This window comes from Periophthalmus magnuspinnatus, chromosome 3 (assembly GCF_009829125.3).
Source record: "Periophthalmus magnuspinnatus isolate fPerMag1 chromosome 3, fPerMag1.2.pri, whole genome shotgun sequence".
Classification (NCBI taxonomy): domain Eukaryota; kingdom Metazoa; phylum Chordata; class Actinopteri; order Gobiiformes; family Gobiidae; genus Periophthalmus; species Periophthalmus magnuspinnatus.
Window position 1 is genome coordinate 1283963 of NC_047128.1, and position 14668 is coordinate 1298630.

Below are 14668 nucleotides of genomic sequence, written 5' to 3' on the forward strand. Positions count from 1 at the left end.
CGGTACACAGAAGGTTTTTTTAGTTTTAATTTAGGAAACGCTTTTGTTTTTTAAACTGTGTCTGAAAACCAGTTCAGCTCATAATCTTTCCCCATGTCTCACTTTTGCATTTACTGTTAGAGCGCCCCCAGTGGCCGTTAGCTGCGCTGTTGTATAAGCCGCGGGGTTCAAAGTGTGGGAAAAAAAAGTAGCGGCTTATAGTCTGAAATTTACGGTAAATAAAAGTAGTAAATACAAACACTTTTAATGTATTTTTAACATTAGCATTGTTCAAACTTGATTAACTCCATGATTGGTGTAAAAATAAACAGTCCTCAGCCCAAACTGGATCCATCTGCGGTAAATACGAAAAAACAAAACTAAAATAACGATTCAGCAGCAGTTTGTAACATCGATAACATGCTTTTGTCTCGGTCGGACTCTGAAAAGAGGCAGTGAACGCACCACGAACAATGACAAAACTGACACACGTTTAAAAATAAAACGACTGAATCCAGCTGCGGCGTAACAGACGAGAGTTCGGTTTGACGTGCGCGCCACAGAACGCCCAGGAACGAACGATTTAAAGCGGCGCAAACAACACGGGTACAACAGGAGGCACTGCCATGTCTAGAGCTGCAGGAGGTGAAGATGCGTTTGAGTTTAGGACGTCAAAAACTGCAGGAGCGGTGAACGTAAGGCGGAGGATTACGGCGTAAAGTAAAAACAAAAAAACTGTTCAAAATCGTCTAAATAAAATGCATAGTTGAATATTCCCACGGTGACGAGAGGGGGCGCTGTGGAGCCGCGGGCGTTCATCACAGCACGTGATCGCAGAGGTGGAAGAAGTACTCGGTTTTGTTACTTGAGTAAAAGTATCACATGAAAAAATGTACTGAAGTAAAAGTATTAAAGTACCTGTTTAAAAATGTACTTCAAGAGAAAAAAGTAAAAGTATTTTGCGTGAATTTTGAGGTCAAATGTGGTGATTTTCTGCTGATTTTTTTCAACAGAAACAATTAAATCAATCTTTTTTTTTTTTTTTCAATCTGATTTTATTTGTTATTTTTTTCCATTTTGTTCAAATTATGAAAATATTTTAAATAAACCCTCAGCCTTTTCAGCGGCTCTCACACAATAATAAGAAAAAGTACTTTTACTTTTCAGTCCTGTTCAAAAATGTACTTACGTAAAGTACAGATACTGCTCTCAAATGAAGTAAAAGTTAAAATATCCAGTTTAAAATGTACTCACGTAAAGTACAGATACCTAAAAATATACTAAAGTACTTTACTACTTTTACTTTTACTTACTTCACTGTAATAGTTTAATTTTTTATCGACATTCAAACTCGTCGTAGGCAGTGGGCAATATGAATAAACAAAAATAAAAATATCTCTATTATTTGGAGTGTCCCGAGAACGATATTTTGATATTTAGACGATATTTTGTAAATGCAACAGATTTGTTTTGAATTGTTACCGTATTTTCCGGAGTATAAGTCGCACCAGCCAAAAAATACATAATAATGAAGGAAAAAAAATCACATATTTCACATATAAGTCGCACCCTCGGCCAAACTATGGGAAAAAAGTGACACTTATACTCTGGAAAATACAGTAATTGCCATGACAACGATGCTAACACCACGTCTGACACCTGCGTTTGAGAACAGAGCTGCATTAAACTGAAACAAAACACAATATCCATGAGTTTCAGAGTAGTGAAAATGTCGAAAAGTCCTCAAAATGGCGCCTATAAGCAAGAAACTGAAGCCAAGCCGACACATTAGCGGGTCATCGCGGGGTCAAATTACACTTAGCCATATTGCCCACCGCTACTGGACACTAGTTTACGCCATAGACTGTATATACAAATGGACAGAGCTAACATGCTAGCTGCCGCGCGCCAAACACAGACTGGAAAAACGACTTAAAAACTGTAATTGCTGCTGTCGGGCTCGTTAATATGTGCTTAAAATGTTCGTATTAACCCGCTCTACATGATCCTGGGGTTGTTTGTTTGCTATTTTGTTCGGAAATCAAGATATGAACATAAATAAACCGACCAATCAGGCGAGTTCTTTCCGGCTAGCGTCACACTGACTCAGTCCACTTCTTTACACAGTCTGCGGTTTACACGTCGATACTGTCCACGTCCTGTAATATCGTGAGGGCGTATCGTAAACTAACGTACGTTTTTACACGGGAACACGTAGGACAGTGGTTACACGGCGACGGGAGCGCGCCGTTAACAGTCTGAAGGGCCCTCCACGCTCTCCCGCGCTCACCTCCGGGCCCCCGTCAGAAGTCTTTGAGCGACTTGACGGCTTTGGTTAAGTGCGAATAGAACTCGACCATGCTGGAGGGGAAGAACGACTCGACCACGGAGCGAGGGAGCAGCCCGCCCAAGTCCGTCTGGAACACGGTGAACACCTGCGTCTTGTTGGGCTCGCTGAGGAACAGAAAAACACACAAATTAGGGTCGGAAGTGGGTTTTATGGACCTAGATCTAGGATTTCTTCTTAGATTGTGCGAGTACAGTGTTTTCCGGAGTAAAAATCACACTTTTCCCACAGTTTGTCCACGATTTATATGTGAAATATGTTTTTTTTCTTCATTATTATGCGTTTTTGAGCTGGTGTGACTTATACTCCGGAAAATATGGTAAATAAATCTGAATAGTTTCCAATAGTTTCTAATCGTTGTGTTTTTACAGCCAAGAAAACAAGAGACGATATTAAAATTTAGTGTCACATTATCGTGGCCAAAATAATTACGATTAACCATTACAGTATTTTCTGGACTAAGTGTCACTTTTTTCATAGTTTGTCCGTGGGCGCAATTTTTTTTTCTTTTAAGTTTTTAATAGGTAAAGCAAAAATATATATATAACAATAATAATAATAGTAATAATAACAATAATGAAATCAATATACAACATAATTACATAAAAAAGACAACAGACATAAACTAAAACAATTATAATTATTATTATTTCATTTTATTTTTATTTTTTTTCTGATGCGATTTACATGTGAAATTATTTAAATATATAATTTTACATCTTCGTTATTGTCACACTGACAACCACACGAGGGCGCTCTAGACTTGCACCACTGAACATTTAAAATCTCAACATTACGGTGATTTAAAAGACGTCTGAAAAACACAGAACAAAAATACACCTAAAAGAAAATCATATTCTGCCGAGTTTGATGAGCCACGCAGAAGAGGAATCGGCGAATTCAGTGGATTTATCGATTTGGAGTGAGATCCAGAGTAAACTTGTTGTTTTTTCTTCTTTATTTATCTGATTAACTGTTAATATCTTACGTTAACAAACCAGACACGTGTTCAGTTCTGTCTGTGCTTCATGGAGCTGAATAAATATAAATATGTTACGTTAGCGTGATGTACTAATTATTTTTATTATTATTAGAACTTGACTTTAAAGATAAAATGTCTGTTCTTAGTCTTGGATTTTGTAAAATAAATTTCCCCCCAAAAATGCGACTTATATGTTTTTTTCTTCATTATTTTGCATTTTTTCACTGGTGCGACTTATACTCCAGAGCGACGTATAGTCCAGAAAATACGGTACAAGTTGAACAGTTTAAAATGTTCTGAATAATTATAATTTTAATAATAATATGAACAGATTCCATATTTAAACAGGCTTTTTCACTTATAACAAAGTACAATACAATAACCGCTGTGTTTTTTGAGCGAAGAACAGACTGTGCACGAACTAACTGACCAATTTTTTTTAATTTCACGGTAAATGACACTGATTAAAGCCCCATTATGTAACTTTTTAGGCAAAAACCAGACTAAAATAAAGCGTGTTCTCATGGCTATAACCTTCCACAGCTTGGCTTTTTCCATAGAGTTGCGAGAACGTTCCAAAGTTTAGTTTTAACTTTGCATTTCCGTGGGCGCAAATTCCACGGAGACGACCGGAAAGCGCCAGAAAAGTTACACAGTGCCCCTTTAACTGATCGTCATGCTTGTTTTTGAGACTAAAGCGAAGGAAGAGGGCGTTCATCACTACGTTTACCATAAATAAATGAGACTATGAAGTACAGATAGTGAAGTACGTGAAGAAGTACTGCTCCGGCGGACTCACCCGGGCGCGGGGACGCAGACACATCCACACGGGTGGTTGAAGCCCCTGATGAAGCCCGGCTGTGGAGGGCACGACGAGTGGAGCACGTTGGTGGCTTTGAATAGAACAAACAGCAGGAAAACATCATTTATTTATGGACGAGTGGAAATGACATTTAATATAAGACGGAGGCTGAGTGCGAGCGCTCGGGGTCAGGGGTGGAGCGCGGCGGAGGTCTGACGCTACGCACGTATTTAGGACTGAGTGATGTGGAAAAATAAATTAAATTGTGTTTGTAAATGTCTTTGTTAAGGCTCAAGTATTGTCCAAAATGTGACGAGGCTGTAAAACAAAACAGGACAATTATTATTATTATTAGTTGTTTTTTTTCCCAAAGTCGTTCAGCCCAACTCAAATTTTAAATAAATACTTAAAGATTTTGCTTATAAAATGCATAATTACATCCTTATTTTGCCATTTAATAGAAAGTTTATAGACAGTTTATACACAGACTCGATGGAGCAGGAAGTGCCTCATGATCACTTCCTGTTTGGAGCGCGGCGGCTAGCGGGTTAGCTCTGTCCATTTATACAAACAGGATATGGTCACCTCCAATCAAAAACATCTATTTTCCTTATATTCTATTTATTTTTTGTATTATTTTTTATATTACGACGATCCATAAACACGTTCCTACACAGACATCACTACGTCTAATTTAACTCGGCTCTTTTTGTGGTTTGCTTGATATTATAAACTATTTTTTATAAATTTTTTTTCTTTATTTATACTGCTCTGACCTTTACGCAGAATTTAAGTGTTATTAAAGAGACAGTAATAAAAATATCCAGTTGGTTATGACCGTAGACTGTTTGTATAAATGGACGTCGCTAACCTGCTAGCCACCGCGCTACAAACAGGAAGTGATCATGTTTGCACTTCCTGTTCCATCGACTCCAATTCACTGGTCTTAAATGTTCAACAAAAATGCTCCGAAATGTCTTTTTTTTTTATAAATTCTTATTAGTTTATATTTCAGAAATTGCTCAAATGTTGTGCATGTTTAAAATTTTTGTCAATTCAATCTTGATTTTGAAATATATTCTCCAATCTTATCACAATTGCAACGCTTTTTCAAAATAAATACAGTAATTACATATGTTTTTCAGCCCAACTCAACACATAACGAGTAAATACACACGATTTAGCAAATAAAAACGCATAATTACATCGTTATTCTACCGTTTTAACAGAAAGCCGGCTGTAATCGCCCCGTTATTTGCCCCCCGCGCTAGATTTATTTGCGATACTTCGATCTTTATTAGTTCAGCTGAGGCATTAAACGCAGCAGGGCAGGGCAGAGGTCAGTGGGACAAGTGTAAAGATGAAACTCGTGACCCAAACACAGACTAGAGTCCGTCATAAACGACATTATAAAACTGTCTTCACCTTTAAGCGGCGTCGGACTCAGCGCACGCGAGGTTAATCATTTGTGTTTAGGACAGATCTTATCAGCCGGATCCGAAAAGGCTGGAAAGTCCGGGTTAAATTACTGAAAATTATAAAAACGTGACCAATTTTGAAGTAAATCTGCTCACAAACCTGCTCCTCAATAGAGTAGTGAAGTATCAGCTTTATTTTTTACATTATTCTCTCTGTTTTTGCTGTAAAACCCCTCACCACACACTTTATACACTTTTCTCACACATTTTCTCACATTTCTCTCTCGTTTAAACTCTCTCAAAGTTCAAACCTTCGTAGGCGTCTTTGTCGGTGCAACGTACAGCACTTCAGAGTCACACTGAGATCCAACGTTTATGTAAATTTGTCTGAACACATTCTGTACTGGACAGGAGACACGGCACGGAGGAGACTGATGGACAATGGTCTACAGTCCAACAGCCAATCAGGACGCACGACACAATGGTCTACAGTCCAACAGCCAATCAGGACGCACGACACAATGGTCTACAGTCCAACAGCCAATCAGGACGCACGACACAATGGTCTACAGTCCAACAGCCAATCAGGACGCACGACACAATGCACGTTCATATTTACTTTCATATATCTGTTAATTATGGTTTATTTGAGCTAAAGACTGTTTATATAAATGGACATAGCTCATCAAAGCCACGGCGCTCCAAACAGGAAGTGATCATGGGCGCACTTCCTGCTCCATCGACTCCTCATTCTGGTCTTAAATGTTTGTATTAACCCTCTACATGATCCTGGGGTTTTTATTTCACTATTGTGTCTGTAAATCAAGATCTGAACATTAATAACAGACAAATCAGGTCCTTCTTTCCCCGACGTCGCTCCCTTTAGCGTTAGCAATGGGTTTGATTGACAGCGTTGCTAAGCGCCCGCTCCCTGTTAAACCAGCGGTGTGGGCGGAAAGTGGCGTTACCTTCAACAGCCTCTCTCCTGATTGGCTCTTTGGTTGCTATGATACTCATGGTCGGAATTCCAAATATGAAACTCTGCTCCAGATTAGCCGCTATAACTGCTAGCGTCGATGAGCTTCAACGCCGTGGTGACGTCACACTCACTCAGTCACTTCTTTAAACCATTTTAGTTCATTCCGTAAAGTGTATAAACACCTTTAAGACCAAAAACAACACAAAAACGCACACACAGTGAGAGTAGGCGGGCGGTTTACGCACCATTGGATGAAACGGTGCCGTCTTCGTACTTTTTAACAACAATGACATCGACAAAGTCCCGTGGGGAGATGATGCCCATGGCGGCGGAGGGCGTGACAGTACGACACACGGATACGTCCTGCACGAGACACAGAGCTCAAACAAAACGCCCTCTTTTACAGCTCCTCTGGGTTTAGGGCCACGCAGGTTCCCTAGAGGAGCTTTAAAAGGTAACAAAAAAACATGATCTGGTGCAATGGCAAAAAGAGGCTGCGCTTTAGAGCTCGAAATGTGATGTTTTAAACTCCACACACCTTCGATTTAGTGTTATTTGGATGATTTCAGCTGTAGAATATGACATTGGATAGTGTTTCTATTGTTAAACCGCCTCTCCACAGATCTGATCTATAACTCGGCCTTGTAGAGCTTATCGTTTCCACGGAAATTACATTTTTTTTGGTTGATTTTCCACATGGAGGTGTATGTAAGTGCGTCGGCGAGAATGTTCCGCAGAATGGCAACTCGTGTGTCGCTATGGAGACAAGCAGTGAGCGAGACAAAGACGTGTAACGGGTCAGATCTGCGGAGAGGCGTTTCGTATTATATTGTATTTTGCAGCTATAAAAACACCCGGTGCTGAAGAAGTACTGGAGAAATAAGTCATTCACACACGTTTAACACGCAAACAAACATGAATATATAAGCCGAGTTCTTCTCTTGAACTGAAAACACTCTGTTCCACCTTGTGATGTCATCGTGTGGTGATACAGGAAGTGCTCCGCTGTGTTTTTAAACTCCACACACCTTCATTTCTAGAATCATTTAGATCATTTCAGCCACTGGAAATCCTTGCAAATGTTTACTGAACTAATGGTAAAAGGAGCTGTTAGCTTGAAAAACACCACTTGATGACATCACAAGGTGGAACGTCGCATTTTGGTCTTTGGAGATGTAACAGACTAATAATAAAGTGTGACTCAAACATGTGTGAATGAAACAAAATACAACTCCAGATCTGTTTTTGACGCTCTAACATGGATTAAAGCTACAACAGTGAGTTTTGCATGATACGTGACCTTTAACCTCTACAGCGCAGCCCCATTGAACACATCTGAATGAGTTTACTGAACGAGTGAGTGAATAAAACCAAACCAAACCTCTGTGATCTGCTGCAGGAGCTCAAACTTCTTGACGTTGCTGTCCCATTTGACCCTCAGTCCGTTGGGGATGGGTTTGAGACACTCCCAGACTTTTAGGAGGCCGCCGTTCACCAGCGCCTCCCCTTTGTATCTGAACGAGACACAGACCGAAAACACGGCGTCACGTGGCACCAAATACAACGATTTTACAATTTCACACACAACTGAGGGTAAAAGTATCACTCTGTTACAACACATCACTGACAATCTTGTATTTTTACGTTTTTATGTTACAGTACCATAACTTGTGTGTATAAATGGACATGTGTGCACTTCCTGCTCCATCAACTCTGGCTCCAATTCACTTTCTGCGTAAAAACTGTGTCCCCTCTCTCTATAACTGCTATAACTTTTGTTTTGTTTGTTAAAGTTATTTATTATTATACCTTTTTTGTTATTTTAAGGTGTGTGTTTTTTTTAGTTTATTTTCTTTATTTTTTTTTTTGTTATTTTCAGATTTTTTTTGTTATTTTGAGGGTTTTTTTTTAATTATTTTGAGGTTTTTTTTGTTATTTTGAGGTTTTGTTTTTTTCCCTTTATTTTTAGTTTTTTTTTAAGTTTATTTTCTTTATTTTTTTGGTTATTTTCAATTTTTTTTTGTTATTTTGAGTTTTTTATTTTGAGTTTTGTTTTTTTATTTTGAGTTTTGTTTTTTTTCCCTTTATTTTATTTATTTTTTTGAGTTTTTCTAAGTTTATTTTATTTATTTTTTTGTTATTTTGAGGGTGTTTTTATTTATTTATTTTTTTTATCTGTCCTCTCTCTGTCTCTGCTGCTTCAGACTCATTCTGGTCTTAAATGTTCGTATTAACCCTCTACATGATCCTGGGGTTTTTATTTCACTATTGTGTCTGTGACCTCAAATATATGAGGTAAGATATATGAAGTTATGTAGCAAAGAAAAAAGTAAAATAACTAAATTTTACTATTGTTATCAAATAAATATTTCATACTGATATCTTCAAAGTAGCCAAAGTAGCTTTATCGGAAGAGTGACTACATTTTTTTCCTTTCCCACATAATTCCATATATCATGTTTCATATATTTGATGAGTTCCATTTGTATGTATGTATATTTATTTACTTCTATGTCGTATTAAAGAGGAGGTATTTACTTCTATGTCGTATTAAAGAGGAGGTATTTACTTCTACGGGGTATTAAAGAGGAGGTATTTACTTCTGTGTCGTATTAAAGAGGAGGTATTATAGAGGAGGTATTTACTTCTGTGTCGTATTAAAGAGGAGGTATTTACTTCTACGGGGTATTAAAGAGGAGGTATTTACTTCTACGGGGTATTAAAGAGGAGGTATTTACTTCTGTGTCGTATTAAAGAGGAGGTATTTACTTCTGTCGTATTAAAGAGGAGGTATTTACTTCTACGTCGTATTAAAGAGGAGGTATTTACTTCTATGTTGTATTAAAGAGGAGGTATTTACTTCTATGTTGTATTAAAGAGGAGGTATTTACTTCTATGTCGTATTAAAGAGGAGGTATTTACTTCTATGTCGTATTAAAGAGGAGGTATTTACTTCTCTGTTGTTTTAACTGTGACACTTCACATATTTAGATCCATGTTTCCTTTTATTGTTTTGAAAAAATCTATATTCGCCCAAAACAAAGTATTAACATATTTTATCAGTTTCAGTTTCGTTTTTGTGGCTCTGAGTCCAAAGCCCCGCCCCCTTCATGGCGCTATCACATCACAATCAGCGTTAATGAAACTACTGCACATCACACCAGGTTTGTGAAGCTGTAGTGTGTTGTTTTGTGTCATGTTTTTGTATATTTATGGAGGATTGTCGTGTGGGAGCGTGGGTGACGTAGACTTGTGGGCGGAGCCTCGTACAGAATCTCACAGCTAAACATAAGGAGGGTTTGAATAGGGCCCGGGAGAGATCTCTAGATTACTCAAACATGCATGGATGACATTTTAAACCTCTTCAGACGTGTTTTTGATGAGGACCAGTGTTATAAAGACGAGATATTTTTGTATTTTTGTATATATTTGTGTAGAATACCTCCTCTTTAACGACTGAAGAGGTGTTTTCTTTTCGTACAGCACATTACAGTGGCTCCTCTCGTGCGTTTCCTGTATCAGATTTATGATTCTATATATCGTCTTTCACTATCAGCAGAAGATACTGAGGTAAACGTGACTCACACATTCCCGGGATACTCCTGCGAGGGACGCCAAGACACAACCACGTCGTTCTGCGGAGAAAAAAGACCACAAACGGTTAAACTCTTGTCTCCATGGAGATGATAATAATAAGAATAATAACAGATTGGTTTTATATAACGGGTTAACTTCAATAGTTTAAGACAAAATGATAAAAGAACAGAGAAAATATGTAGTGATGAAGCCGTCGTTTGAGTTTTGAGCTGTTTTTTTGGGAATGATCCACTGTATGGCATTAAGTTTATAATCTCCTGTTTATTCCCTTATAGCTGAAGTGTTTCTATTGTTAAACAAACCTCAAAAAACATGATTTTTTCCTGTAAATGGGGTCGCCTCTCCACAGATCTGATCTATAACTTGCCTTGGTAGTGCTTGTCGTTTCCACGGAGATGACATTTTTTTGTTTTTCTCCATCAGGGGGCGTCAAACTCAAATTCACAGTGGGCCAAAATTAAAAAAACTGACACAAATTCACGGCCCAAACTCAATATTTATTTAAACTTTGGCTGCACCTGATGTGTAACCTTTGACCTTTTCATCTGGAAACAAGCTCAACAGAAAAGGAGGGGCTCTCGAGTACAAGCAAAGCATTCTGGGATTTGTAGTATTAGTGGTACATGAGGCACATTTGATAAGATCTCACGGGCCAAATATAATTACACCGCGGCCCAAATTTGGACCCCGGGCCTGAGTTTCCACAGAATGGCAACTTGTCTATCGCTATGGAGACAAGCAGTCAGCGAAACAAAGACAAGTAACAGGTCAGATCTGCGGAGAGGCGTATTGTATTGTATTTTTCAGCAATAAAAACACCCGGAGCTGAAGACGTACTGGAGAAATAAGTCGTTCACACACGTTTAACACACAGAGTTCTTCTCTCAAACTGAAAACACTCTGTTCCACCTTGTGATGTCATCGTGTGGTGATACAGGAAGTGCTCCACTGTGTTTTTAAACTCCACACACCTTCATTTATAGAATCATTTGGATCATTTCAGCTCCTGGAATAACTGTCAATCTCTACCTGAACTAAAAGGTAAAAGGAGGCGTTCACTTTAAAACTCCCACTTGATGACATCACAAGGTGGAACGTCGCGTTTTGATCTTTGTAGATGTGACAGACGAATAATAAAGTGCGACTCAAACATGTGAATGAAACAAAACACAACTCCAGGTCTGTTTTTAACAACGTTCTAACATGACTTAAATCTCACAAGAACACATGTAATATACAACCTTTTAATGCCCTACTGTGGTAAATTCCAGGCAAAGAAATAAGATCTCCATGTAGAAAAGTCACATAGAGCATTTTTACAGTCATTTCTTCTTAAATAATACATAATTTTGACTCGTGAAAGGCAATAACGTCAGATTTACTTACGTTATTTTACAGTTTCCAGTCCGTATTTTGTACTTTTATGTGTTTATTCGTTAGTTTTGGTGGGATTTAGGCAGTAGACAGAGTGAAAATAAAATAAATAAATAAAAAAACATTAGACTGTGGTGTAGGCCGGGACGATAACAGACTTTAACAGAGAATATTATGGATAAGCAGCGCCATCGACTGAAATTTAGAGGATCGGGAGCAATAAACCAAACATGGCTGCCCCGTAATATACTTGTGGCCCCCCTAAGACTCTGGGGCCCCTGACAACTGACCCCTTTGCCCACCCCGTTGACTCCCCCGTGGATAAGTCATTTTTTTCTGCAGATTCAGGTGATTTAAGGGCTTATCTGTTCTAGTTTGCGTCTCCAAACAGGCAAAGTGATGATGTAGAGACACAGAGAGAGAAAAATGAGCTCTTCATGTGGCAGGGCTCGTCCATTTTAAAAACAACGGGATGCAAACCTAAAATCTCAGCTATACTCACGGATTTCCTGCTATACTCACTGATTTTTTGCACACTTTCCACCCGGATGGGTCTTTGGTGTATCCCAGAAGTCGCTCTGCAGCAAACCTGGCTTTATCTTCATATTCCATGTTTAAAACTTGATAAAATCCCAAATTAATCCAGTTTACAGCAGAACAGGAGGATGCAGCGACGGCTACTGATGCCAGATGGATTTTCAGGTCAGTTTAAGATGTTTCCCTGGGTTTTAGAAGCAGAAACATGTCAGAAACATGTCCACGTTTGCAGGTGATCTCAGGTGAGTCGTGTCAGTTGATGCGGAGACATTTGCACATCATTTTGGAACAAATCGCACTGAAACGCTCAAATTTAGAGCAAAACGCGGAAAACAAGCGCGTTTATCCAGAGTCAGCGATGATAATGAAGCTAAAAAGGATGTTTAAACCACAAACGGTTGATTCATTTTTGTACAAATTGATTAAAAAGCTAAAAATCCCGTGAGGACTGGAGTAAACGTGAGGCTGGAGCCGGAGCCGCTGCTGAGAGGCCGGGGGGCGGGGCCAAGGCCGGGTGCTGCGCTGTGATTGGATGAAAATGAAAATCACGAGGTTAGAGTAACAGCCAATCAGATTATAGGGATGGGATGACTTCACAGTTGCCTGACAGGTAAAGAGCCAATCAGGAAAGAGGTTTAAATCTGAGTTTAGGGTAAATTTAAAGGAAAAGGGTCAATTATTTATTCTTTTAAATGTAGATTCTTAAAAAACAAACCACCAGGCCACAAATATCATAAAGAACTTTGTCTTTTTTTCTTATTTGTAAGTTTTATGGAAAAGAAAGATGCTATAAAACTTAAACTTAATGTAAAAGATGAGTTAAATCTTATGGAGAAACCTTAGGACTGTGAATGTGTATATATATATATATATATATATATATATATATATATATATATATATATATATATATATATATATATATATATATATATATATATATATATATAATATATATATATATATATATATATATATATATTTTTTTTTTTTTTTTTTTTTTTTTTTTCCTCATCTTCATTCCTATGTAATAATTTGTCTGTTCTCACTATTAATTGTGGAACTTTTCTGCTAAGTCACAAATGTTGTAAACCTTTATTATTATGAATAAAAACATAAATTTAATAAATAAATACATGAATAAAAACATACATTAAAAATATATAAATTAAAAATAATAACTAAATACATGAATAAATAAATAAATAAATGTATTTTTTTATTCTTAGCTCATAGCAGTACACCGTCTACAGATTAGAAACAGCTACAGACAAGAAATATAAAGAAGATGTGCTGTTTATATTTGCCATCGACTGTCAGTGGTGGAAGAATCAAAAAGTTGAAGGTTTGAGGACAGAATCCAGTTCTATTTTCCAAGTGTAAATGAAATCAGGATCAGGTGAAAAACAAAACACTGGTCCTCCTTGTTTAGGAAAAATGACATATCAGCCTAGAATAAACAAATTTATCTGGTCACAATTAAAAGTGTTTGTCATTTTTATTTGATTTAAGTCTAAACTGTGGCACACCGGGTTGGGAAGTTTGAGTTTAGTATAAATAAAACTGTGAAAACAGCGTAACTTTGTCCATTTTCCACTTTGTGTCAGTTTATCATTTCCCCAAACTTGTTTTTTGTGTGTTTTAGTGAAACAAATGACACTAAACCCGACTTTACTGTTGGCAGGTCAAACTGGTCAAAACAGTAACAGTTTGGACATTTCTTGTATAAAACTGGGACAAATCAATGGGTTTGTGTAAATATGTAGAGATAAAGGACAAAGGGCTGTCCCAGGTCCCCAGGTCCCACAGGGACGTGTGCCCATTACACAGGAATGAAAATAATGAACTTGTAGCATAGCATGTTAGCATAGCATAGCATATATATATATATATATATATATATATATATATATATATATATATATATATATATATATATATATATATATATATATATATATATATATATAATTTCATACATGTTTCAGGGCCATTTGTGTATTTTTACTTGATCATTTAACTTTCTTATTTCTTTGTTCTTTTAGTCTAAAGAGCTGAACTGTGATCACCTCATGATCTGGATCAGGCATCATCTCTCTTGTATTTATTTATTTATTTAATTTTTCTTAATTTAATTAAATAACTTGTATTTTATTTATTTAAATTACATTTATTCTAATACATTTATTTATTATTTTAATATTTATTTAATATTTTATTTATTTTTTTTCTGATTAGGTTTTGAGGACTTTTGGTCATTGCACTTTCTTTTCTCATTCCTTAATAAACTCTTTGTCAGTGCATATAGCGCCCCCTGGTGGTCCTGGAGCATACAGAGTGTCCGAAAATGACTTTTCAGTCGCGCACGAGCCCCGGGGAGGGGGGGGGAATCAGAGCTGGACCTGGTAAAAGACTCGGATCCCCTAAAACAAGTGAAAGAGCGCCCCCCAGTGGACACAGTGTCACATGACAAGAAACATCCAGATGCTGTTTTTGTTTTTAGTCATTTATTGATTTATTTTACAAAAGAAAGCTTTTTCAACATTTTTTCTTTAAAAACATATTTACAGGTTTGTACAAAAATACAAAAGTGATTCAAATCTTATAAGTCCTAGTTTTAAACATGGAGCTCATTTTAAGTCGACATTTTAAA

General features: G+C 37.3%; 1 protein-coding gene across 1 annotated transcript; it reads right to left on the reverse strand.

Annotated features, from left to right (window-relative positions):
- Positions 1-1730: 1730 nt before the first annotated feature.
- On the reverse strand, positions 1731-12449 carry stard5 (StAR-related lipid transfer (START) domain containing 5). The gene is made up of 6 exons (XM_033988500.2): positions 12001-12449; positions 10093-10142; positions 7889-8021; positions 6753-6870; positions 4108-4201; positions 1731-2433 (listed from the first exon to the last, which is right to left on the reverse strand). Exons 1-6 carry the CDS (start codon positions 12088-12090, stop codon positions 2283-2285), a joined length of 636 nt encoding a protein of 211 aa, XP_033844391.1. The 5' UTR covers positions 12091-12449; the 3' UTR covers positions 1731-2282.
- Positions 12450-14668: the final 2219 nt, after the last annotated feature.